Genomic DNA, 23,723 nt, shown 5'->3' on the forward strand with positions numbered 1-23,723 from the left:
TACCTGGAATCGGTGAAATTCCAAGTAGACCAAGCTGAAGGCAGAAGATACAGCCCCAGGCAGAACAAGCTCCATCGCGACGCAGTTGGCTGACGTCCAGCCCAAGAAATTAGTTGCAGGATAATCCGGTAATTAATCCGATCCTCCAATCAAAGACCTCTGATAAAGCGCCACATGCAGGGGTGGGTGATCGATAAGCCCGATAGCGTTCCCAAAAGAGGTAGTACCTGGCCTGGAACTGGAGGCAAACGAAGCATTGATAACACGCTGGTATTTCTAAGTCGATTTCTTTGTTCTCCGGTCCTTGGTCATCTTCTCGCCTCTCGCTCCCGCCACGTCGCTTCTGTGGTTTTCGCTCTTTCATCGTCGAGGTCGCCTTCGAAGCTTCTTTCTTTGAAATTTTTAAAAGCTTCATTTATTGCGCACACGACGGCGCAATGTTGCTCCACGGAGCGGCCATCTTGGTCCTATTAGCTCTAGTCCAGCTCGCTATATGCGCCGAGGACTATTACAAGGCACGACATTTCGAGGAGCTCACCACGCATTCAGAACTAACAGATTTCTAGATTCTCGGTGTTGATCGATCAGCTTCAAACAAGCAATTGAAACAGGCATATCGCCAACTGTCAAAGAAGTTCCACCCCGACAAGAATCCGTATGCCCCTCCATAACCCCCCTCCGCCTCGATGCAATACTAACCTCCCTCAAGCGGTGATAGCACAGCACACGACAAGTTCGTTGAAGTTTCAGAAGCCTACGATGTCCTAAGCGACGAAGAGACACGCAAAGTATACGATAAATGGGGCCACGATGGTGTCCAGCAGCACCGTCAAGGCGGCGGCGGCGGAGGAGGCCACGACCCCTTCGACCTCTTTAGCCGCTTCTTCGGCGGCCACGGCCATTCAGGACGAGCCTCTAGCGAACCTCGAGGACACAACGTCGAGGTCCGAGTCGAGATCTCCCTCCGCGACTTCTACAACGGCGCCACGACCGAGTTTGCCTGGAACAAGCAGCACATCTGCGAGCACTGTGAGGGAACAGGCAGCGCCGATGGTCAGGTTGATTCTTGTAATGTCTGCGGCGGCCACGGCGTCCGAACCATCAAGAGACAGCTCGCGCCGGGCATGTTCCAGCAAATGCGCATGAAGTGCGACGCCTGCGGCGGCAGGGGCAAGACTATCAAGCACAAGTGTCCAGTCTGCCAAGGCCAGCGCGTCGAGAGAAAGGCTACCAACGTACAACTTAACATCGCGCGTGGAGCCGGTCGTGACTCCCGCGTAGTATACGAGAATGAGGCAGACGAGAGCCCTGACTGGGTCCCTGGCGACTTGATCGTGACGCTCACTGAGCAAGCACCCTCATACGAAAATAACCCCGACAAGGTCGACGGCGTCTTCTTCCGTCGCAAGGGCAACGATCTATACTGGACCGAACTCCTCTCCCTCCGCGAAGCCTGGATGGGCGGCTGGACCCGCAACCTAACTCATCTCGACACACACGTCGTCCGTCTACAACGTCCCCGCGGCCAGGTCATCCAACCCGGCCACATCGAGACGGTAGTCGGCGAGGGTATGCCCATCTGGCACGAGGATGGCGACAGCGTCTACCACAAGACCGAATTTGGCAACCTATACGTTGAATACAAGGTGGTGCTCCCAGACCAGATGGACACAAACATGGAAAGCGACTTTTGGGGTCTGTGGGAGAAGTGGAGGGCAAAGAACGGTGTCGACCTACAAGCCGATAGTGGAAGGACGGCAACACCTCAGCGAGATGAGTTATGATGAGAGCTGGGTGGGATGGCGTAGAAGGTGGGGAGTTGAATCATTTCAAGAGGAGGCCATGTCCTATACATTGTAGATATCAAGGGATACCAACACATGCATTTCGTTTCAAATTCAAACTTATACACTTCACAGTTAATCCAACGTGATAAAGGTTCTTCAATCATGCATATAACACATCATCAGTTGATCTATATATCGGTCGTTAGATATACGTAGTCGTTACATCATGTCATCAAGTTCGACCCAACCCAGAAACCATCAGCCATGTCCAGCCAAAGAAATCGTTACCGAGTCAAGAAACGTATTCACAGTCATTAAGTCGTCAATCGGAATGCCTCCTCCTTCTGCGTCTCCTATCGTGATGACGCCCGTCCTCAATCGCCTTGCTCTCATCAGTTCCCTGCAGTCCACCCAAAACTTCTCCAAGCAAGCCAAGCCAACCACGTTTGCCTTCTAGCACTCCAGTGACACCACGAACGAGTCGGTCCACAGATTCACCATCGGTTCCAGCAACTTGCCATGCACCCCTGACATTCATGTCACCACGGTTCTTAGGTCGGTACTCAAAATCTCCCCTGCGATTCTTCCATCCATGATTGCGGTTGGAACGCCCATCCAACGGCTCGCCACGTCGATCAAATCGATCAGGCAATATCTCGACGGTATCGTCTGAGCTAGATCCATCACCCCGAGGTTGATGTTTTCGGCCAGTATCAGAATTGTCCGATGATGAAGATGATGAGGAAGAGGACCGTCGGTGACGTGAGCGTGTTCGTGAGCGTGGCTTAAAAGGCACAAGGGCATGAAGTTGGTCAAAAGCAAGTTGCTCCATTTTCTCCATTTCCTCCTTGGCCGCCGCTTCCGCACGGTGCCTTTTCATTGTCATTGAGCTTTTAGGTGACAACGGAATAAAGGTCACCGACTTGGCTACATGGGACTCCGCTTCAGAGTCTAAATCTGTTAAGAGTCAGCCTTTGTTCGTTCTCGGACACCAACTTCCTCCGTGTACGGCTTAACGCACCCTCGTCTAAACCTCGCAAGCCGAGGTCGTGGATAGGGTCACTCACATTGTCAGGCGGCAGAGGACCACCTGTTCGAGGAGGCCCTGGAGGAGGAGGGGGCCCAGGGGGTCCCGGCGGCGGTGGTGGAGGATTGTAGGAGGCAGGGGGTCCGGCAGACAAGCCCCTGGGAGGCCCTGGAGGTGGTGGTGGTGGATAGCCAGTATAGTCTTGTGGAACATATGGCTGATAGTCGCTAGAAGGGTTCGGGAATCGTGTGAAGGGAGCTCCGCCAGGTGGAGGAGAAGGGTCAGTGGGATAAGGAGGATAGCCTGCACCACCAGATGCCATGGGTGGTGAGCGTGTTCGATCATCAAAGGCGTCAACGTCGGAACCTAGTCAGCAATTGTCAGTCAAGACTGTCATCTCTCAAAGGGGGCTGCTCACGTTTCCTGGAGCGACTTCGGGATCGGGAGGGAGACCTGGCAGCTCGATCACGACGGTCTCGAGATGCCTCTCTCTCGCGCTCCCTCTCGCGCTCCCGTTCCAGCTCCAACCGACGTTCCCTTGACCTTTGCTCCCTCTTCTCTCTGTCCTTCTTTTCCTTGTACTCCTTGATACCAATCGCCGCAGCACCAGCAGCTGCCATTTCTCCTAGCCGGCTTCTACTCCTTTTCTTGCTGCGGTCTGACGCAGATGATGATACCGAGCGGCTCCGGTTGCGTCGTCTGCGCCGTCTACGTCTCGCCTCCGCCTCGGATTCGTAACCTCGCGACGCAGGGCGGGGCGGTTGCGTTGCGAGGGGATCGGTGCCGTATTCAACTACGGGGCCTAGCTGAGGATCAGTCCCGCGCTCTGAATGAATGGATCTGGCCATGGACCTGCTCCGGCTCCGGCTACGGCTCTTCGAGGGGCGCCGTCGGTAGTACTCATCGTCACTGCTGTCAGAGCTGTCACCACCCTTCTTGTCCTTGTGGTGCTTCCACATGGAGTGTGCCGCCTTGGCCGCTACAGCGGCACCAGCGATCTCGGCGCCCCTACGAAGCCTAGACTTGCTGCGGGAGCGGCTCCCAGATCGGCTCCGTGAGCTGCTGCTTGACCGGCTGCTGCTGCGGCCGCGGGACTTGGACCTATTGCGGAGATGCTTGGCCATTCCAGCAGCAGCAACGGTGCCCAAGGCCGCCTTGGCTGCAGTCGAGAGGCTGCGGCGTCGGCTACCGCGGCTAGTGCTCTTCTTTGTGGTTGTGGTTCTCCGGATAATTGATCGGGAACGAGAGCGAGAGTAGTCGTCGCCAGAGTGGTAGCCACGGCTACGACGACGGCTTCTGCCTCGGTGCGCCTCTTCCTTCTCAATCTTGTTGGACTGGTAATACTTGGCAGCTCCGGCAGCGGCAAGGGCTACAGCAGCGAGCCCGAGACCCTGCTTGAGGCGGGAGTGACGGTCGGGAGACTGATCATCGTCATGCCACCGGTCCTCATAAGCACTACGAGCTCGTCGTAGGGCTTCGGTGCCGAGAGCTCCAAGAGCAGCTCCAGCAATCACCTTGCGCCCACGATGCTCTGGCAGATCACCATAGGAATCACGGCGGCTGTTGAGGAATGCTGTGACACCGGCGCCAGCGAGGGCACCCTCAGCGAGATATCTCTTATGATGGGGGCTCTCGCTGCGCTCGCGACGGCGCACGACTGTGCGTCGCACATAGTAGTCGTCGTCGTCGCTATAGTGATCGTGCTCACGGCGTCGGCGGTCGTATCGCTCAATGGCGAAATCCTTGTGTCGAGAATCCCGACGCTCGTGACGGTAATAATACTCCTCTTCCTGAGGGCGAGCCGGAACTTGCACTTCCCTCCTGATGATCTGACGTTGAGGTTCTTTTTCACGAATCACAACCACACCGGGATCTTGACGGGGGGGCGGCGATAGGATGACAGGGGCCGGGGGAGGGGCTTCCTGGACGATGATCTTTTGCGGCTCAGGAGCACGCTGCCGGATGATGACGGGGGCAGGAGGCGGCGGAGGGTCATAGGGAGTGTAATATTCTGTCTCCTTACGGTATCGCTCGACGTCGCAGCCATGACTATCGTCGACGTGCTCTTCAACTCGCTTCTCGATGCGGTACTCGCCGTCGTCGCGACGCTCAATGCGCTTCTCAACTCTGACGTCATCCTCAAAGGGTGGACCATCAAACCGGGAACGTCGCTCCCAGTCGCGATCCATTTCCTTCTCGAAAGCGGTCGCACGGGGTCGCTCAGCTACAGCTACGGGCGCAGGTGTAGGAGCTGCGGAAACAGGTGCAGGCGGCGGAACGGGCATCGGTGGTGGTGGATAAGTCTCTCTCTCGATCTCTTTCTCGTAAACGTAGGATCTCGGGGCCTGGTCCCGGCCACGATCATCATAGTGACTGACGTGAGAAGGGGCTCCGGCATAGGACTCGAAAGCAGAGCGAGGGCGGTCCGCGGCATAAGAACGACGGTCTTCCTCGAGCAGGTCACCCGAGGTGCGACCATAATGGGAGGCGCGGGAGCGTCCATCGTCAAACTCGGATACTCGGTCGGTTCGATCAGTCCTACTAGGTGTGACCTTGTATCGTCGGATTGTGGTCTTGCGAACGCGCTCGTCGTCCGAGGAGCTGTCATCCCGATCCCACTCACGATAAACGCGAGTGTCTTTGTAGACTTCACCCATCGCGGGGGATGACAGGGGGGTCAGGTGAGGGCTGTGTGGTGTAGTTGCAGCACGAGTCAAGCAAAAAAAGGCGGTTCGATATAGGGATGGCGAGGCAATCGAGGGTTTGATGGAAAACGCCCAAAGTGCAGAAACAGCGAAATCTAGAGTTTGTATGAGGGGAAAAGGAGAAACGGTTGGGAACGATGACGGAAGAGAGATGTCGTAGTGGTGGATGTGAGTGATGGGCCATGGATGTCGAGCAGGAACCGGAAAAGAAAGGCTGGTCTAACAAGAAACCAGGCCAGGCGGGGCGTGGGGCCTAACCGGCCTGAAGCCCAGCGGGAGTGGATCCCAGAAGCACAGCACGCTCCAGTGGGCGGCGATGAGACTTGCAGGGGGTGTTTCGCGGCCTGGCAAGCAACAAGGCCAGGCCCGCAGTGGCTATGATGGAAGATGATGCTACCGTGCAATGCGGGAGGCCATGGGATTGGCCGTAGACCTGAGATGGATGGCAGAAGGTCTCTTGGTTCTGCCCGGCTGATGAGCTGGGCGTCGAGGCCAGGCAGCCAAGGACCCAATCAAGGCTCTAGCTAAACAAACCATGCAACCTTACCCCGGGGCGAGAGCACAGAGCAAAAGCAAGGGAGCTTTTCTCGTTGGGCTCTTTGGCTTGGTCGCTGGACGGTACTCGTGGTGATTGGGACACAGACGGGAGTAGGGCGTCGACATCGGCTTGATGAATCTTCTGAGATGGTGATCTACACGTCGTGCCAGGGAAAACCTGGAGTTTGCTTGGTTGTCATTTCGGATAGAGCCTCAGAGACTACGAAGTACTGTACCTAAACAATAACAGCAACGGCAGCAGCAGCAGCCACCACCAGCAGAAGCATTCGTGGCATTGATTCCTTTGTTCATTAGGCTTCACTCGTCAGCCGAAACTCCAATGCTGACCCCTTGTTCCACCTCGCTATTGACGCCAGCCTGAGGTCAAGACCAGGTCAAAGAGGCCCATGGCTAGGCTCCTGTCTCAGCACAAAGGCCCAACAAACCTGAAAGTTGAGTGGCAGTAACGAAAAAGAAACAAGCTCTTGGAGTACCCCATCACATGGGTCGCTCAGTTGGTCTCGTAGGTGCCCTCCATCTCGGGATCTAGAGAGTCAAATTTAGAGAGCCTGGTGACCCGACCAACAAAGTCCGCTTCATCGACAGGGACAGTTCCCGCATTCTCTCAGCTTCAGGAACGGAATGAGGCGGGAAAAGAAAAGAAGCTTTCCCTTCTCTCCCTTCAACGCTCCGGACCGAAACGAACCTTGACCTTGGCCTCCATCGTCACCTTCGTCCTTGGCCCATGGATGGGAAACATTTCGTCACTAACATGCCCAGGATGCAAAAACCCCACCCTCCACTTCCATTCTTTTTTCTCTCCTTCTTTTATGCCGGTGTCGTCATAGCCTGCCATGGGTATGCCCCACCTCTTGAAACCCTTGCCCCGTCATGCCGAGTCGACAGAAGAGAAACATCCTCCGTCCTTGGTTCTTATTTTTCTTCCATTCCAAGGTCCCTCGTTCGCCTCGAGGACAACTCATACAGCCAAGGAACCAGACTGAGAAAATTCAAAGGAAAAACAAAAGGGACATCATCTGGACTCGGCTCCGCTTTCGGCTGCCGGCATGCATATTACCAGAAATCCCAAGAGACACGGCACGATTACGCAGACCCTTAGATTTTGAGTCACCAGACGCCCTTTGTCTTGTGCCACATGATGGCGACTGACCCGGCCAGTCCGGATGGGAATTTTTCTTACTGACTGACAGGAACCGAGCGTAAATAGCCTTACGGGATGCCCTGGTGCCTCAAGGGTTTGGCCACGATGGGCCTTTCTCCGTAGTACGACGCTATGCCGTGTCTGATGCAGCTTGTCCCCATGACTGGAATATTCCATGCCTGTCCGTTTTCTTTCATCGTGCTGCATCACCAGCATGGCGGTGGCTTGATACAACGATAACGGGGCGAAAGTGCACCGCCTCGTTTTATTGGTGCTAGTTGACAAAGTGTGAGATGCAGAAAGAGGCCATTCACTTTCAACTCAGCCTCAACTAAGTTGCAGGGAGCTTACCAATAGGTGATGAGCCGGGGAACGTGCTAAGCTCAAAACCGCACTTCCCGCATCAAAGGACAGATGTAGGAACCCTGAGCTCGAGCTCACATATGCTTGTAGCATGCTCGTGTCAACAAATCAATAGGTCAACAATTGATCATGGCGTGTGCGATGGCCGCCAATCCTCTTTATAATGCTGAAACCAAACCCCATGTTTTAACCCAAACTCCGAAGCGGCAGATATGCACAACCTCCAAGCCCAAACTCCCTCTTCTTGGCTCTCCCACTGAATGCCTTTCTAATACACGTAGGCCATTATCAGAATGGCAATCTACTCATCAAAGCCCTCCTTGGTTCCCAGGACACCAACGCCACCACTGCTGCGCCTTCTTCTGCCGATAACATCCTTCACCCAGTCGCTGATGGTGAAGCCCCAGTGTCCGGCGACAAGCACGCCGCTCACAATGTTGATAATCTTGACCAGGAAGGTCAGGATACCATCACGGCTCTCATGAACCGTCAGCAAGATAGGCTCAATGTCGTACTTGAAGAAGATTCCGGGAATGTAGTGCTCGTTGACAGACTTGCTCTGCTCAGTCACGGCGTATTGGTTGGTGAGGATGGACCTAGATCCCACGCTGTACACAGTAGGCACAATGGAGAGGTAGTACTGGAACTTGTGGAAGTTGTCCGAGGCAGCGTTGACAGTGCCATCGAGGGGGTTGACGAGCGAGGGGTAAAAGGGGCCGTAGGACAGCTCAGAGATGATGTGCGAAAAGTTAAAGTCTGAAAGATTGTCAGCTTACGACCAGCCTCGTCTCGGGGAATAACTCACTCTTGTGGTCGAGATGCTCGCCATTGCCCATATATCCGTGACCTCGAGCCGTGATGTGGAAATCACCCTGCACCTTGTTCAAGTGCAAGCTTCCATAAACACGACAGCTGTCAGCACGGCCCTTGACCTTGGGCGTCTTTGCCCACTTGGCCTTCTTCCTGCCAAGCGCAACAATGTCGTGAACGTGCTCCTCACCGAAACCCTCCTCCTCGTAACCCAAATCGTTCCAGCCAGACTGAGTAACGACTCTGCCCTGGCTATCCCGTCCAAGCTTGTGCATGCCCTTGCTGTCAACCCACTGTGACCAGAGGGTCTTGTCGTGACGGAGACGCTTCGCAGCCATGATTCGATCGCCCGATGCGTCCTGCACGTTTACGTGGATGTCATCGCACTGCATTCGCACCACAATGTCAAGGTTGATCTGCAGCTCTCGACCGACACCCGCCTCCACCTCGAAGTTGTGAGACTCGGCGCCGCGCCACCACCTAGCGGCCTCACCCCAGATGAGGATCAAGGAGATGATGGACACGGCGACTGTCCATTTTCCGCCGCCCGAGGTTCGTTGGATGTATTGAGGTTTCGACTTGGCTGTTTCAATGTCAGCACGAGCAGAGGTTCAGAAGTAAGAGACGACGTACGGAATGCGTCAAAAGCGCTGACCATGCTTCCAGCCTTTGCGCCAAAGGCGTCCTCGTCGAGGACTGGCTTCTCAACGCCGTTCATCATGTTAACCAAGATTCCTAGCCCTGCTAGCTTTCATGTATACACAACGGAGTCGAAGAAAATAGGTCGTGGGGTCGTGATCGTCGGTCGTGGTTCCAAAGTGGTCGCAAAGCGTCCAAGGAGTCGCTTATCGACAAAGAGCGCCAGTCGATTCTCAGCACCGCATGCCTCTATAAAGGAGTGACGATTGGGAAGGAGCAATTGGAACAAGTCTCGGTGGCCTGGAAGCTATATCCGTTCGGTTATCGGCCACGTGTGTCTGGTGGAGGAGAATTCCCAATGAATGTCGTAGGTTCTGGGTCGCCTTGAATGCGCTCCGCAGCCGCAATCAGAAAGGACAAGTCAACTAAAAGCGTCCCCTGAAGCTGAGGCGTCGCAGGGTCCACGCGCTGATTGGTGGAGTTTGACTGTTGTGGGATAAAGTCGCGCCGAGCCGAGCTTATGGCAGACGCGGCGTGATGATGCCAATTCACAACTGTCATGATCAAGTGGAATTATAGAATCACCTCTTTTTGAGTGTTTAGAGGCCATTCTATATGTCGTTGCTTTTTGAGTGGCATCTTGTCAAGTTTCCAGACAGCGAGACACTCATATTTGATGTGTACACAGAGAGTTTCAGGGTCATGCAAGGTACCGCGTGGCAGCCCACTTCCCGTCACCATACGCCTCAACCTAAACTGATTCGAGTCGTATATCTTGATCTTGAGGTACAATTGGAGAGCTCAGTCCGCTTGTATTATATCCTTTCATGGAAATATTGAAGTGAAGAGCTCCAGGATATCCTCTACTTAATCTCCTCCTGCTTAGCAACCCCCTTTTCTTCCTCAGCCGTCACAGTCTTCATAACAGGATCAAGTCCCTCCAGCTTGGTCATTCTCCTCTCAACATCGTTATGGAACTGCTCCATATCAGACAGTCCAAAGAGCTGGTCAATCTCCTCAAGTGTCAGAACCTTGGTCTCCTTCATAAAGAAAAAGGTAAAAACGCTCATCCCGAAGCAGAGACTGCCAAAAACTAGGAATGTCTTCCAACCAATATCATGAATGATCTGGGGGGTTACCCGAGTTACCATTAAGGTGATTAACCACTGAGTTGCCTGTTTTCTCGTCAGTATTTCAAGTCTCAAAGGCATGGTTGACTTCTTACCTCCAAAAGCCACACCACAAGAGCGGACGTGAGTTGGAAAGATCTCGCTGGCATCGATCCAAGGACTTTGAATGTCAGTGGAATTCAATAATTCAAGAACAAGAGTCTTACCTAGGGCCCCATGAGCCCGTGTATGCAATGGCGTAAAGGTAAATGAGGACACACATGGCGATGGACGCAGATGAGACACCTTCACCCTCCTTGGGAGGATGAGTTGCCAAAACTGAAGCCAGGATAAACATCATCACGGCCCTAGCATCAGTTAGCAAAATTTCTCACAGCTAGATCAGTCATGTACTTACATCCAGGCTCCACCACCAACATGTGCCCACCGTCGGCCAATCTTGTCAATGACAAATAGCAGGGAGATGGCGGTGAAAATCAACTTGACAATGCCATAGATTCCAGTAGCGAACAGAGAAGCATCAGCTCCAGACAGACCAACGGTTTGGAAAATCTGGGGAGCATAGTATCCTACATCAACAGTCAGTTAATATTCTGCATGGGTTTTTCAAGATACTTACCGATCGAGTTCCGGTAAGTTACTGGCAGAGCATGAGGGCAAAGATCAGAGCAAACCGGTTCTTAACACCAGGCTTGAGGCACTCCTTCCAGGTAGTCTCTCCCATCTTTCCTCCTTCTTCTTCAAGGGACGTCTTGATCTCAACAAACTCGCGAGACACCTCGTGCGAGTCGACGGGCATATTGCGGGTGTACGCCAAAGAAGCATCCAGCAGTCAACAGAGAGACAACATTGGAGGACATTTCGGCAACTCTACCGTCTGCAAAGCCAGACGAACCAATTAGGATTCCAAAGTCTCGCCTGAAGCTTTCGAAAAGGAGCAGTCCTCCCATGACACCGACATCATAACCTGTAAACATGTTAGGGGTGCGGATGATTGAATTTCATTAGGGTAGCTCGCCGAATAGCAGAGATCCCATGTAAGACACGGTTACAAGAATGTACACTCTGTAATTCTTAAAGAAGCCCCGAAGTTTAGACATGAGGGGATCCATGGCTGCAGCTGGACTGAGTTCTTTAATGCTTGGTTTGGTTCGCTGACTGTTGACGCTGATGTCGGTTACACTCAGTCCTCAACCACCGCAACATATATATAATTGCCAAGCCTTGGTCCTTACGACGCTGATTTTGAGCTGAGTCAAGTAAACATAACTCTTGCTATCATTCGCCTCCAACACTAACTACCATACCCATGATGCCGCCTGACCGAGGTGTCCAAGATAGGCATCGTCAGCCAGACGGAAACCGTCCGAAAGACATGACCTTGTTCAGCGATAAGAACAGGGAGCTAAAAGCTAAACGATGGATCCTTTATGCAGCGCTAATACCCCGCATCTCTCACACGCTAATATTCCCCATCTGAACGCTATCAGAGGAGCCGAGTTACCCAGTCTTGACTCGGCTCAAGCTGGGACATGCTTGGATAAAGGGCAACATGCGTAGGGAGATATAACTCGAATAGAGCAATCATCAGACAATCTAAAACCATCAATCACACTCAAGTCGCACGACTCTTTTGTCTTGTCAAGATGGCCAACCGCGGTAGGACGCGAAGCTCGGAGATCTTTTGTCTCAATGACCTGAAGGAGAAGGGGTCCAAGAAGCTTCCCAGGGCGTACAGGGGTGGGTAACACGATCCCCGCTACCCCAGAACTCCAACTAACAGACAACCTTGTTTCTAGGGTGCCATGGACTTGATCACGTAAGTTGCCCAACCTCTGAGTTGACCTTTGCTGACCCAGGATACAGCGTCGTCGACAATGAAAAGCCGTTTGACCGGTACAAGATCCGTCCTCGAGTCTTGAAGGATGTGTCCAACCTCGATACGTCGACCGAGATATTCGGCACAAAGGTGACCTTTCCCTTTGGCTTCTCGCCAGGCTACCCACAAGTTGGCTCATCCCGAAGGAGAGGTGGCAACGTCAAGAGCTGCGGCCGAGACTGGCATCCCCATGGCCTTGTCAGCCTATGCCAATTGCGCACTGGAGGATGTGATGGCCGAGGAGAAGGGCAACCCTTACATCATGCAGTTTAGCATCCTCGAGAATCGTGCCATTTCTCGACAGATTCTTTAGCGAGCTGAGAGTGAGTTACCATGAGAAGATGGCTTGTTCATAAATAATAACTTTGTCTTCAGAGGCCGGATACAAGGCAGTCATGATGGCGGTGGGTGTACCGATGCTTGGTCGACGACTCAACGAGTATCGCAACTCGTTTGGTATCCCCAATGGCATGGAAATCCCAATATTCTCCCAGATGTCGATTTTAGCCATCTGGTGGACCAAGCCGCCGACCTGAGTTATGGTGAGGAGTCTACTTGTCATGGTGCAGCAAGAATGTCACGGGTAGCTAACGCCAGCTTACAGAGGACTCGGTTGGTTGGGAGGAGGCAATTGGCTGGGTCAAGAGTGTTACCAAGCTTGACATCTGGCTGAAAGGAGGTCATAGTATCCAGGGCTGTTATTATCCAGCAATTGCTAACCTGTGAATAATGTACACTGCTGAGGACATGGCCCTAGCCATCGAGCACGGCGTGGCTGGAGTGCTCATCTCGAACCATGGCGGCCGACAACTCGACGGCGTACCAGCAACTCTCGACGCCCTCCGAGAGTGCGCCCCCGTCGCAAAGGGCAAGATCAAGATCGCCGTTGACGGTGGCATCCAACGCAGCACAGATATCTTCAAGGCGATTGCCCTGTGTGCGGATTTCTGCTTTGCCGGACGCATTCCCATTTGGGGCTTAGCAGTGAGTTGTCCAGGCGACTACAAAGAGTGTAAATACTGGCTCAGACACAGTATGATGGAGCTGAGGGAGTCAAGCTTGCAGTAAACCTCCTCCACGACGAGTTCAAGATTGCCATGTCTCTAGCAGGGTGGGTGTTCTACCCCATGTTGACGAAATAGTACTAACCATGGTACAGATACAAGACGATCAAGGATATCAACAAGGGCCATTTGTCGATACTTCAGACGGAGACGGGCATTCTGTCGAAGCTGTAAAGTGCCATATGGTGAAGTAGATAGACAACATGTTAGAAAATTGCCGATAGATCATCAAGAACTCTATATCGAGGAATCAGACCATTACTTTCCAACTGTACATAGGCACAGAAGAAATCGTTGTATCGTGAATAGCTTCCGGGTGAGATGCGTTCCCGTCAAGAGCCTCTCTAACTTACATGTGAACTGTATTTCCTTTACCCCATCCTACAAATCCAGGAACATTAAACGGCAAGTCAATTCCGTAAATTTACTCTTATCGCCGATGTCGGTGTTCCTGTTTATCCTCACATCTTCGACTCTAACATCTCGGGAATCGTTTCCGACGCAACAGTATCCGTTACGCTACTGCGAATGCGCAAAACCTTTTCCAAAATGCACGTCACCGGCTTACAGCAGAGTGCATCGTCGTCTCCGCTAATCCCCCGCATTTCAAGGCGTGGGGGCACAAGTGCAAGTTGCGATAATCATGGGCCGAGTCATGGTCGAGTCAGATCTGGGGATGCCTCCTCCTAGGGCTTATCAAATTCGAGATGTGACAATTGAGCAGAGTCATTTAAATATGCCTCTGTATGACTTCTTTGGGCTGAGTCAAGAATGGCCTTGAGTTTATATACATCTACTAAAACAATGTCAGTTCATCAAGCAATCATTCCAAGATCAAGTTCTGTCAACTTTTCACCCCGTCGTTCTTCACGATGAGCTCCTCCGAAGTTCTTTTAGTTATAACACCTTTTGCCCCCAAGCCAGAATGGCTTGCCAATCTCAAGGCGAAATGCCCCAGCGTTGAAGTCATAACACACCCTACAGAGTTATACGCTCAAGAGGTGCCCAAGGAAGTGCCCGCCGATATATGAAAGCGAACTACATCCCTCTTCACTTAGAAGGCATTCCCTCCTAAGGAGTGGATGCCCAATCTGCAGTTTGCTCAACTTCTGAGCGCTGGGTGTGCCCAGATCTTTGGTCTGCCTCTTTTCGAGGAGACTGAGATTGCCTTTTCGACATCAAACGACTCTCATGCGTACGTTGCCCTACTCCACGCAGACTTCATCATAACTGACAAGAACAGGCCCCAAGTATCTGAATGGGTGATTGGCACATGGATGGCACACCAGCACTTTTGTAGGTTCCTCCTCGACAACGCGGTATCCAACTGCTAACCTAGCCAGTCCCTTACTACCTCGACCTTTAAAAGCAGGGCAAATGGGTGGACCCTGACTCGGATGAAGACACCGAGGATTCTGTAGGTTTGAGGGTGTAAGTAATCTGAAACCGGCTCTTTTACGCCTCTTCTGACCATCTTGTTAGTGGTATCCTTGGCTACGGAAACATTGGCCGCCAAGTCGCCAAGATCGCCACAACTCTCGGCATGGACGTTCATGCATACACCCTGCACGAACGAGCCACTGCCGAATCACGGAAGGACGATGGCTTCGTCGAGACTGGCCTTGGAGATCCTGATGGTCTGCTTCCTAGCAAGTGGTTCCATGGCAAGGATCAGCTCAACGATTTCCTAGCCTCGGATCTTGACCTTCTCGTCATCCTGCTTCCTCTTACGGAGCAGACGAGAAACATGATCTCCAAGGAGCAGTTTGCGCTACTGAGTAAGAAGAAGACATACGTCTGCAACACTGGACGAGGACCCATCGTCAACACTGGGGATCTCATCACGGCGCTGGACACAGAACAGATCCGAGGTGCTGCCCTTGATGTGACAGATCCTGAGCCTCTGCCCTCGGATTCCAAGCTTCGGGGTTACAAGAATGCCATTATCACGCCGCACTGCGCTGGAAACTCGAACCATGTTTATGAGCGGGTGTTCAAGATCTTGACGTACAACTTGGAGAGGAGAAGCAAGGGGGAGCAGCCGATTAACAAGGTTAGAAAGTCGCTTGGATATTAGATATACTGCAAGTATAAAGACTTGAGTAGAACCATCACTTATAGCGGCTATCTAACGCTGCTGCATACTTACCTAGCTGTCACCATAACTTGTGATGACATGGGCGACCTCCAAGGTACTTCTTGTGATCGCATCCTACCTAGGCCACGCAAAACAGTCCTCGGAATCGGATAGACCAGCGATACGAGGGTGATGAAACGGGCATCGCATTTATCGGCTCGTGATCAATTAAAGTCGAACACGAAGTGAATTCGTAACAATTGATGCTCTTCAACATCACGTGCCAGCCCCTGTCTTATCGATAAGCCGTGTTACACCCGATTCCAGCAAAACGGCTGCAAGGCGGGACAAGCGAGACTGGCTCCTTGGCCTCCTTGGCATGCCAAGTGATGGCTCGTGGATCGGATGTAAGTGCCGATAAGCGCCTTGGCAGGGCAGAAGTGGTTTTTGCGAGACGAACGACATCTGCTGATTCTGAGAGTCGCGAAAGGCGATGACGAGAGGGCAACAAGTGCAACAGAAAGAAAACACCAAAGATCAGTGTTTATAGCGACAGAGAGTGCTGTAGGAACACTTGGCGGGTACTTGGGCCCAGATTTATCCACGCGCGGGATGCAACGGATGAGTTTGGCCCATTTGGGATGGATGGCTTGATGGGAGAATCCTCTCCATCAGGTTCCGGCATAGCCGATTTCCGCCGCAGGGACGTGGACATTCTCGAGGGTGGAAACCTTCATTCCACGAGAAACGTCTCAGCAGGTGGTCAGCAACAATAATACGTAGCAGTAGCGGTTTGCCGTCCTCAGTGTGTACGAGGCACACTACGGCAGATGATCACCGTCCTGTCAGGAACAAGATGCACCTCATCAGCACTGCCTCGATGACTGAACAGCAAATGCTACCCCTGAGTCGGCACCCAAAAGCGAAAAGCTCGTATCACGGTCCAATGCAATGCGCAATTCAGGCCGTCCAGCCCGCAAAAAAAAAATAGCGACTGACGCCCTGATGAGACGCTTCCCGGGCTAGAGCCCACCCCGTGGATCGAGCCATCAGCCACTCAACTCGCCGTCTCACCCTCCTCTTGGGCTCTTTGGTGTTTGGATCCACAATTAATTCAGGTTCCTTGTCTTGTCTCTCCTTGCAACTTGCGTTCCCCCCTTCCTTCCCTTGCCCTCCCTTCCCTTATTCCCATGCAAACCCACCCCCATCGCCCGTTCCTTCCTTGGCAACTTGGCGTGCTTTGTCCATCCATTTTCGACTTGATTTCTTCATCAACACCACGCATCGACATCACCAATCTTGGCCCTTGGCGTGCGACTTTTGCCTGGCCTTTGACATTTAATAATACAATTTTACTCCGTCGTTCGTTTCGGCTTGTCGACCGGTTCATATCGCCTTAATCTTGTCCCAGCTCGCCTCGATTGCATCACCACCATCTCATCGCCCTCCCCGGGCGCGCCCAACACTCGCTTTCCACGTCATTTCGGATCTTCATTTCTACCGCAGCCGCTCGCTTGAACATATAGCAGTACCCTTCTCAAGATGAAGTCCTTTCTGTCAACCAGCGCCATCGCTGCGCTCCTCGCTTCCGCCGGCCTCGTCGGTGCTCAGTCGCAATACAGCATTGCTAGCAATGGTGCGCATTCACACCACCCGACGGACCTCTAACGTGTAGCTGACTCGTACCTCTTCAGATGACATCAAGAAGACGGCCAAGCAACTCGCCGCCGATTTGATCGAGTACTATCATGGTCTTGACCCAGGCGGTATTCCTGGTATTCTCCCTGGTCCTCCTCCCAACGGTGACTACTACTGGTGGGAAGGCGGTGCCATGTGGGGGACGTATATGGATTACTGGAAGTGTACTGGCGATGCGACCTACAACGCCAAGGTCATTCAGGCCATGCAGTTCCAAACCGGTGACGATAACGACTACCAACCCGGCAACGTTACCTTGTCCCTCGGAAACGACGATCAAGGTTTCTGGGGCATGTCGGCTATGCTCGCTGCCGAGCTCAAGTTCCCCAACCCTCCAGAGGACAGACCTGGCTGGCTGGCCCTCGCCCAGGCTGTCTTCAACACCCAGGCAGCTCCCGACCGACACGACAAGACTTGTAATGGAGGTCTCCGATGGCAGATTCCTCCCACGAATAACGGTTATGACTACAAGAACAGTCAGTACTTGGATCACCAATATTTTGGGTATGCTTGACTAATGTGATTCAAGGCATTGCCAACGGCTGCTTCTTCAACCTTGGCGCTCGACTTGCTCGTTACACTGGCAACACCACATATGCCGACTGGGCCGAGACGACGTGGGAGTGGATGGAGAGCGTGGGCTTCCTTGATCCCACGAGCTACAAGATCTATGACGGAGCTCATGTCGGAACCAACTGCACCGATATCAACAAGGCCCAGTTCTCTTACAATGCCGGCGTCTTCCTGCAGGGTGCTGCTTTCATGTACAACTATGTAAGTCACAACTATTCACGTTTGTCTAGCATTAACTCACAGTTTCCTAGACCGATGGTGAGGCGAAGTGGGAGAAACGCTTGACCAAGCTTGTCGATTCCACTCTCGATAACTTCTTCCCCGACGGCATTGCTGTCGAAATCGCCTGCGAAAACCACGGCACTTGCACCACCGATATGCTTTCGTTCAAGGGCTACGTCCACCGCTGGATGTCCCAAGTCACTCACCTCGCCCCCATCGTCTCGGACAAGATTCTTCCCGTGCTTCAAACATCGGCTGAAGCGGCCATCAAGCAGTGCACCGGAGGCACCACCGGACGTGCCTGTGGTTTCAAGTGGTCATCGGGCAAGTATGATGGCAAGACTGGTGCTGGTCAGCAGATGAACGTCCTCGCCGCCGTGTCTTCGTTGCTCATGGAGCACACCGAGCCTCCCGTGACAGCCAAGAAGGGTGGTATTTCCAAGGGCAACCCCAACGCTGGCAGCGGAAGCACCACGCCTGGCAAGCACTACAAGCCTATCACTACTGCCGACAAGGCTGGTGCTGGTATCTTGACATTCCTTGTTCTGTCTATCGCATGCGGCATGTTTGGCTGGATGAGCATGGGCAAATAAGAGATGTGCCACGATACGAATTTAATAACGCCGGGGGCCACGATGGCCACTGGATTTGAATCTCTTGCAGCCTGATTTTTGGGGGATTGGGAGGAACAAAGAATGTGTTCCCGGCGTTGGATGGAAAGTACTTGTTTAACCAGCCTGGCATGGCTGGTGTTTTATTTCTCTGGATGTTATCACGTTTCATTACTTCACAGCTGTGTGCCCCGATTGCAAGACAAGGGGGGCACTTGCTTGATCAACGATTAGAGCCATGGCTCACGGCTGAGCGGATTGCTAGACCCGAGAGTAGAGCTATATATAGTCGTGTAATTGATCTTTTTGTCGTTTATCGATCAACGCCTGTCTTGGCTGGGGCTTGGTAATCTGCCATTGCTCGGTTCCACGTGGTGATATCTTGGCAAGGCGTTTAATGAGAGGCCTCTTGGCGATGGACCCTGGCCTGTTTCAAGTGGATCAAGAAGTGCAATCTTGTTTAGTAGGCGTTGTTTGCTAGAGAATATATTGAAGCGGTGGCTCTAGTTGTGAAAAGTCCGCTGTTGCAGATCAATTTGCTGGACAACAGTGTTGAAGGAACAGTCAGTGTACTGTTGGAACTGCACATTGTCTTGCAGGAATTGCCATGACGCGTAACTCGGTTTGACATAAATTTGGCAGAAAACAGAGCATTATAAAGACTCGACGGTACACTAATTGTAGTACAATCTTGAAACAGTTGGCCTCCGGCATAATGCCCCATATGATGGCGCAAGCATTAAGTTCTGTCACTGTGACCTCACCATGGTTACAGGCTTGACTAGCCCAATTAAATGGGAGGCCATTGAGGAGCTTTATGCTATGAGTTTGATCTGTTTACCCATTTGAACAATGTAATTTGTGAAAGAGCGGTAGACGGTTTCGTATACCCGTTTATCATACTATACCTAGCTAGGATGGGAGCCATGGGGGGGAACACATCAGAGTCGAGGGGTAAGAGTTACACCCGGGTCTCTAGACGGCATTTCAAAGTCGGCTGCGGCATCAGAGGAGTTGGAACAGATCACGTTGCTAGCATAACGCATAGTTACTCTTTTGATGAAGTTACGGATAGAGTATGACAGACATTCCATCATAGAGTCACGCGGACTAAGCAACAGCATCACGAGCTTCCCCAGCATCATGAGAAGCGGGTCTAACAACAGCAGCTCGTTTCATCATAGCTCCTGATGGATAGCTCCTCTTTGATGGTAGTCTACAGTACGTACCAGAGCCGTAGAGCCTCATGGCCCAGGCCCTGGTGCTTTTGATCCCCATCGCATCAATTACCTAACGGCTTGATCTTGCCCATGCTCTCGAAAACGCGCCAAGATCTGGGGTAATTTGACGACTTGGACGCAGGAACCCGGGGGAGGATCTAACATTAGGCTTTGAAGGGCGTGAGATCTGATATGAAGCTTGTTTTGAACTGGGGAGAAGATGAGAGAGCTTGTGAAACTTCAGTATGGAGTCAAGGTTTACAACTTGCAATACTTCTGTGGAAGGGGCGGGAGGAGCCGTTGGCTAAGGTAGTCTTGTTGGTGTGAAAGCATTGAGTTTCAAGACAGAAAAGCTTCTCGCCCCCTTTTTGCAGCTCGACTGTGTTGTACTATTCACAAACCCCTCGGCCTTCATCCATAGGACCGATGCCCGTGACCTTGATACCTCGGTGGATTGACCGCCAAGCTACCCAGAACAACGAAGAGGAGAAGAAAAAAACACAACACCTCACATGGGACTTGGGTCAAGCGCCGCATGCCCTAGAAAAAAAAACGAAGCATTCGTGGCATGTCGTCCAAGACACGGACAAATCGGCCGCGGATCCAACACATCCCTGTTGAGTCTAACCAATCAAACTCTGGCCAAGCGCCGCTAGACCCGAGTCTGGGTTTCTATGGGGTAACTTTTACATAGGAGAAACTCTGCCCGTCCAGGAACGTGCAGTCCGCGTGACAGCGCCATTTCTCCTCTAACTTGTTGTCATGAGACGCAAAATGCCTCCTGGGGCGGATGACGACAGTTTAGTCACTGATCGAAATGCGGGGGAAGGAAGAATTTAGAAGTTTGAAGCGGATCCATTTGTGGGGTGAGCGGGAAAAAGTTAGAGGTTGTGTGACCTTTGTTTTGTTGTTCTTGTGTGTCGTTATAAAGAGCCCAAATCCATCATGACAATATTCGCATTCCTCAGACACTTGCTGTTATACACTCTACACTCTTACACTTGATATACAAAAAGCCATTGAATCAATCTCTTCAGTTGCTCCCTCAACTACATCTTACACACTACAACACTCTACTCAAAATGCCAAACTACATCGTTACAGAGCCATCCCCCTCTACCAACGCCTACGTGCGCTCCGGCCGCGGTGGCTACGGCAACATCAAGAGGTCCAAGGACTCATCGCACAAGCCCTCAACCACCTCTCACACCGTCACCTCTGCCACTCCCTCGCGGCGCTTCTTTAGCGGCATCGGCGGAGCTGGCAATGCCCATGAGGCGAGCGAGCACCTTCCCATCTCCCTTGACGAGACGTACGACCGCATCGCCGCTCGTGACCACCTCTCTGCTGGCCACGTGGGCATCGGTGGTGCTGGAAACGTCTATCATCGCAAGGATAGCGATGCTGCTTCTGATGACTCCGCTGCTAGCGACGACTCTTCTCTGAGCTCCAAGGCCAAGTTGTGGGCCCGCGTGAGCAGCACCTTTAGCAGAGACTAAAAGAACCCTCTTCAACAATAAAAAAATATGGGAGGAAAGAAGGAGAGAAAATAATTTCAACATGTACGAGACACACGATAATCAACTCTAGCGTTTGGCGTTTTGGGGGAGGAGGAAATCAATTGGGGATGGGAAACTTGGGATGGACACTGGGATCTTTACCTTCTTTTTTCATCGTCTTATAGGGCGCGAGTTTTGGTCAAGATTACTATACCCCGAGCAATTGCTCTTTATATATTATAAAAGTTATCAATGAATCCTTGACTTATTTCACTTTTTTAGTCAACAAAGCTCAATTCTATTGTGTCGTTATCTCGATTGAAGGTGTGCCCTTATCCAAACACCTCTCCCACGCACATCATCCAAACCACCATCGGTTAGAGATATCTACACACGTCACAGCTGAGTCTACCATACTTTATCTAGTAGTGACTTTTCAGCTTCACCCCGTCACACAACTATTCTTAGCGAGGCTTCGCTATAGACCGCCAAGTGGACTATCGCGCTGTGGCGAGCTGAAGCACTCAAGCGACTGTCCACCTTTACTGTCGTCAGTGACCAATCCGATTCAGAGAGCGATCATCGGCAATACCGACGACTCTTATAGATTACCAAAAGATCAGTCAGATATCATTATGGGAAAACGCCAACAGTTCAATACATCAGGGTATCATTAAGCTTCCTCTATCTGGCAAATGTCGTCTACAACTGCGCTGAATGTCGCTGCACGCCTACACAACTTTTCCATTCCGTGCCACTTGAAGGGGGTTATGCGTTTTGCTCAAATGTACCACATTGTTGACATCCATGAGAGGGAGGGGGTGGGTGGATATGGCGGGTTTGCCGGCGCGAGCAATGTCGACATTCATCACAGCGAGGTTCATCTCGATCGTAAAAATGTGTGAATGGGGCCGAGGCCGAGAGAGAGTTGAGGATTAGCGTGCTCCCGGGTCGGCTATTTCGTCTTGGGGACCACATCGTGAAGATGGGGGAGTGTGAAAGTAGGTGTAGGGCGTGTTTATGTGAACTTGGTGTGGATGATGTCGGGGTTCTCGTGCCAGTCGTCGATGCTCACCCACATCTAGAAAAGTCAGTAACATACTCAACAAGCGAGGGCGTGTAGATAACTTGGTGACATACCTTTCGGAAGGTACTCAGACCGGCCAGAATGCTGCCTCCGATCCATGTCGAGTACTTGCGCTCAGGCGGCGCAAAGATCTTTATCCTCATATCCTTGACAGCCAGTCTCTGCAGCTCCGTCAAGAGACGGTCACCAAAGCCCTTGGTAAGTGTGCTACCGCCCGAGAGCACAATGTTGCTATAGAGCGATTTTCGGAGGTCCAGGTCTGTTCGGTTGATAGCATCGACGACAATCTGGTGGACACCGGGATATTCAAGACCGATAATCTCGGGGTCGAACAAAATCTCAGGGGCTCTGAACCGCTCCGCACCAATCTGAATCCTTTGTTAGCTGCCACGCAAACATGCAAGTACAGAAAGCCTACCTTGAGCTTGTGGCCATCAGGGAGCACATATTCAGCAAACTTGCTATCGTTGGGCTTCACTCCAGCCCAATCTCTCTCCTCCTTCTTGGGGTCATGAGCAACGTACGAAACGCTCTCCTTGATCAATCTCACAACCTCCTTCTCAGCACTCGTATGAAAGATATATCCGCTTTTTCGCAGGAGCGTCTGCAGATATTCCGTCACGTCTCGGCCAGCAACATCGATACGGCGGATGCTGCTGGGCATGGCGAAACCCTCGTAAACCGGCACTGCGTGCGAGACACCATCACCCGAGTCGAGAACAATACCCGTCGTACGGCCACTGGCGTATAGTGATAACACAGCTTGGATCGACGTGTGGAGGGCGGGGACGTTGAATGTCTCGAACAGGATCTGGGCGGCGGTGTCGCGATTACTCCGGGGGTTCAGAGGAGGTTCCGTCAGTAGAACAGGGTGCTTGTACAGAGTTAGTATCAGCTAAGAAGTAGGACACTTCTGACGAACCTCTTCGCTAAGAGTCTTGAGTCCTTCTCCGTACACATACTCCCAGATCCTCTCCATGTCGTCCCAGTCGGTGACGATACCATGCTCCAGCGGATACCGAATCTTGAGAAGACCCCGCAGCTCCGTGGCCGCCTTTTGTCCTATAAACACCTCGCCCTCGAGGGCACCAGCAAGAACTCTCAGATGCTTCGGTCGACCAACCCATGATGGGAAGAAGCACTTGGGTAGGTCGTCGCCTGCGAAACCGGCTCGGATGGTGCCCGACCCGTTGTCCAGCACTATCGGCGCATTGTGCAAAGAATCAGCCATGTTGGCGTCCGGTGATGATCTTGTCCCTTATCGTTTCGTGTTGTTTTGCGTCGATGTGGTCATGAATCGTCTCAATCGCTTCGCATGCTACCACCATGGGGTCCGTCCCTGAGCTTCCCTAGCGTCCTCCTCAAGCTCTCACAGCATGCAGCAACCTTGCCCGGGCCACTTTTCGATATCGTGTTAACAGCACGGGAGTGTAAAAGGTCGCCTCGAGCTGCCCGTATCCATAAACGGTCGCAAAGGGAGCTCAAAGGTCGTCGATATCGCTTACCGTTGCCAAAGTACCCCTGTTACTCAGAGCGCGTCCGCCAATCTGCCAGCTTCAGGAGTCGTGGAGCTACATCACGTGATCCAGGTGACCCCTTCACGCCTCAGGCAGGCACAATTAAAGTGCTTCGC

General features: G+C 52.3%; 9 protein-coding genes across 9 annotated transcripts; 5 read left to right on the forward strand and 4 right to left on the reverse strand.

Annotated features, from left to right (window-relative positions):
- Positions 1-437: 437 nt before the first annotated feature.
- NECHADRAFT_96704 (uncharacterized protein) lies at positions 438-1,784 on the forward strand (the record flags this gene model as incomplete). Its single annotated transcript, XM_003039794.1, has 3 exons — positions 438-479; positions 567-655; positions 710-1,784. 3 exons carry the CDS (start codon positions 438-440, stop codon positions 1,782-1,784), a joined length of 1,206 nt encoding a protein of 401 aa, XP_003039840.1.
- Positions 1,785-2,109: 325 nt separating this feature from the next.
- On the reverse strand, positions 2,110-5,471 carry NECHADRAFT_85686 (uncharacterized protein; the record flags this gene model as incomplete). Its single annotated transcript, XM_003040000.1, has 3 exons — positions 2,110-2,738; positions 2,809-3,180; positions 3,233-5,471. 3 exons carry the CDS (start codon positions 5,469-5,471, stop codon positions 2,110-2,112), a joined length of 3,240 nt encoding a protein of 1,079 aa, XP_003040046.1.
- A 2,205-nt stretch (positions 5,472-7,676) lies between these two features.
- On the reverse strand, positions 7,677-9,326 carry NECHADRAFT_63966 (uncharacterized protein). The gene is made up of 3 exons (XM_003040001.1): positions 9,025-9,326; positions 8,387-8,974; positions 7,677-8,337 (listed from the first exon to the last, which is right to left on the reverse strand). Exons 1-3 carry the CDS (start codon positions 9,110-9,112, stop codon positions 7,883-7,885), a joined length of 1,131 nt encoding a protein of 376 aa, XP_003040047.1. The 5' UTR covers positions 9,113-9,326; the 3' UTR covers positions 7,677-7,882.
- Positions 9,327-9,893: 567 nt separating this feature from the next.
- NECHADRAFT_85688 (uncharacterized protein) lies at positions 9,894-10,959 on the reverse strand (the record flags this gene model as incomplete). Its single annotated transcript, XM_003040002.1, has 7 exons — positions 9,894-10,123; positions 10,179-10,205; positions 10,256-10,320; positions 10,367-10,507; positions 10,558-10,729; positions 10,780-10,800; positions 10,848-10,959. 7 exons carry the CDS (start codon positions 10,957-10,959, stop codon positions 9,894-9,896), a joined length of 768 nt encoding a protein of 255 aa, XP_003040048.1.
- An 847-nt stretch (positions 10,960-11,806) lies between these two features.
- On the forward strand, positions 11,807-13,277 carry NECHADRAFT_96707 (uncharacterized protein; the record flags this gene model as incomplete). The annotated part of the gene is made up of 11 exons (XM_003039795.1): positions 11,807-11,846; positions 11,882-11,904; positions 11,960-11,979; positions 12,027-12,129; positions 12,170-12,326; position 12,362; positions 12,415-12,581; positions 12,644-12,718; positions 12,797-13,023; positions 13,074-13,150; positions 13,199-13,277. 11 exons carry the CDS (start codon positions 11,807-11,809, stop codon positions 13,275-13,277), a joined length of 969 nt encoding a protein of 322 aa, XP_003039841.1.
- Positions 13,278-13,975: 698 nt separating this feature from the next.
- Positions 13,976-15,180, forward strand: NECHADRAFT_96708 (uncharacterized protein; the record flags this gene model as incomplete). Its single annotated transcript, XM_003039796.1, has 5 exons — positions 13,976-14,116; positions 14,162-14,298; positions 14,347-14,403; positions 14,443-14,520; positions 14,586-15,180. The coding sequence occupies 5 exons, from the start codon at positions 13,976-13,978 to the stop codon at positions 15,178-15,180; spliced, it is 1,008 nt and encodes a 335-aa protein (XP_003039842.1).
- Positions 15,181-16,722: 1,542 nt separating this feature from the next.
- Positions 16,723-18,603, forward strand: NECHADRAFT_123229 (glycoside hydrolase family 76; the record flags this gene model as incomplete). The annotated part of the gene is made up of 4 exons (XM_003039797.1): positions 16,723-16,816; positions 16,875-17,354; positions 17,408-17,652; positions 17,703-18,603. 4 exons carry the CDS (start codon positions 16,723-16,725, stop codon positions 18,264-18,266), a joined length of 1,383 nt encoding a protein of 460 aa, XP_003039843.1. The 3' UTR covers positions 18,267-18,603.
- Positions 18,604-20,446: 1,843 nt separating this feature from the next.
- Positions 20,447-21,287, forward strand: NECHADRAFT_101819 (uncharacterized protein). The gene has a single exon (XM_003039798.1). It carries the CDS (start codon positions 20,587-20,589, stop codon positions 21,001-21,003), a length of 417 nt encoding a protein of 138 aa, XP_003039844.1. The 5' UTR covers positions 20,447-20,586; the 3' UTR covers positions 21,004-21,287.
- Positions 21,288-22,021: 734 nt separating this feature from the next.
- On the reverse strand, positions 22,022-23,321 carry ARP2107 (Actin-related protein, ARP1 class; the record flags this gene model as incomplete). Its single annotated transcript, XM_003040003.1, has 4 exons — positions 22,022-22,084; positions 22,144-22,458; positions 22,509-22,964; positions 23,013-23,321. 4 exons carry the CDS (start codon positions 23,319-23,321, stop codon positions 22,022-22,024), a joined length of 1,143 nt encoding a protein of 380 aa, XP_003040049.1.
- Between the last annotated feature and the right edge of the window lie 402 nt (positions 23,322-23,723).

Source organism: Fusarium vanettenii (assembly GCF_000151355.1).
Source record: "Fusarium vanettenii 77-13-4 chromosome 10 genomic scaffold NECHAsca_82_chr10_2_0, whole genome shotgun sequence".
Taxonomy (NCBI): Eukaryota; Fungi; Ascomycota; class Sordariomycetes; order Hypocreales; family Nectriaceae; genus Fusarium; species Fusarium vanettenii.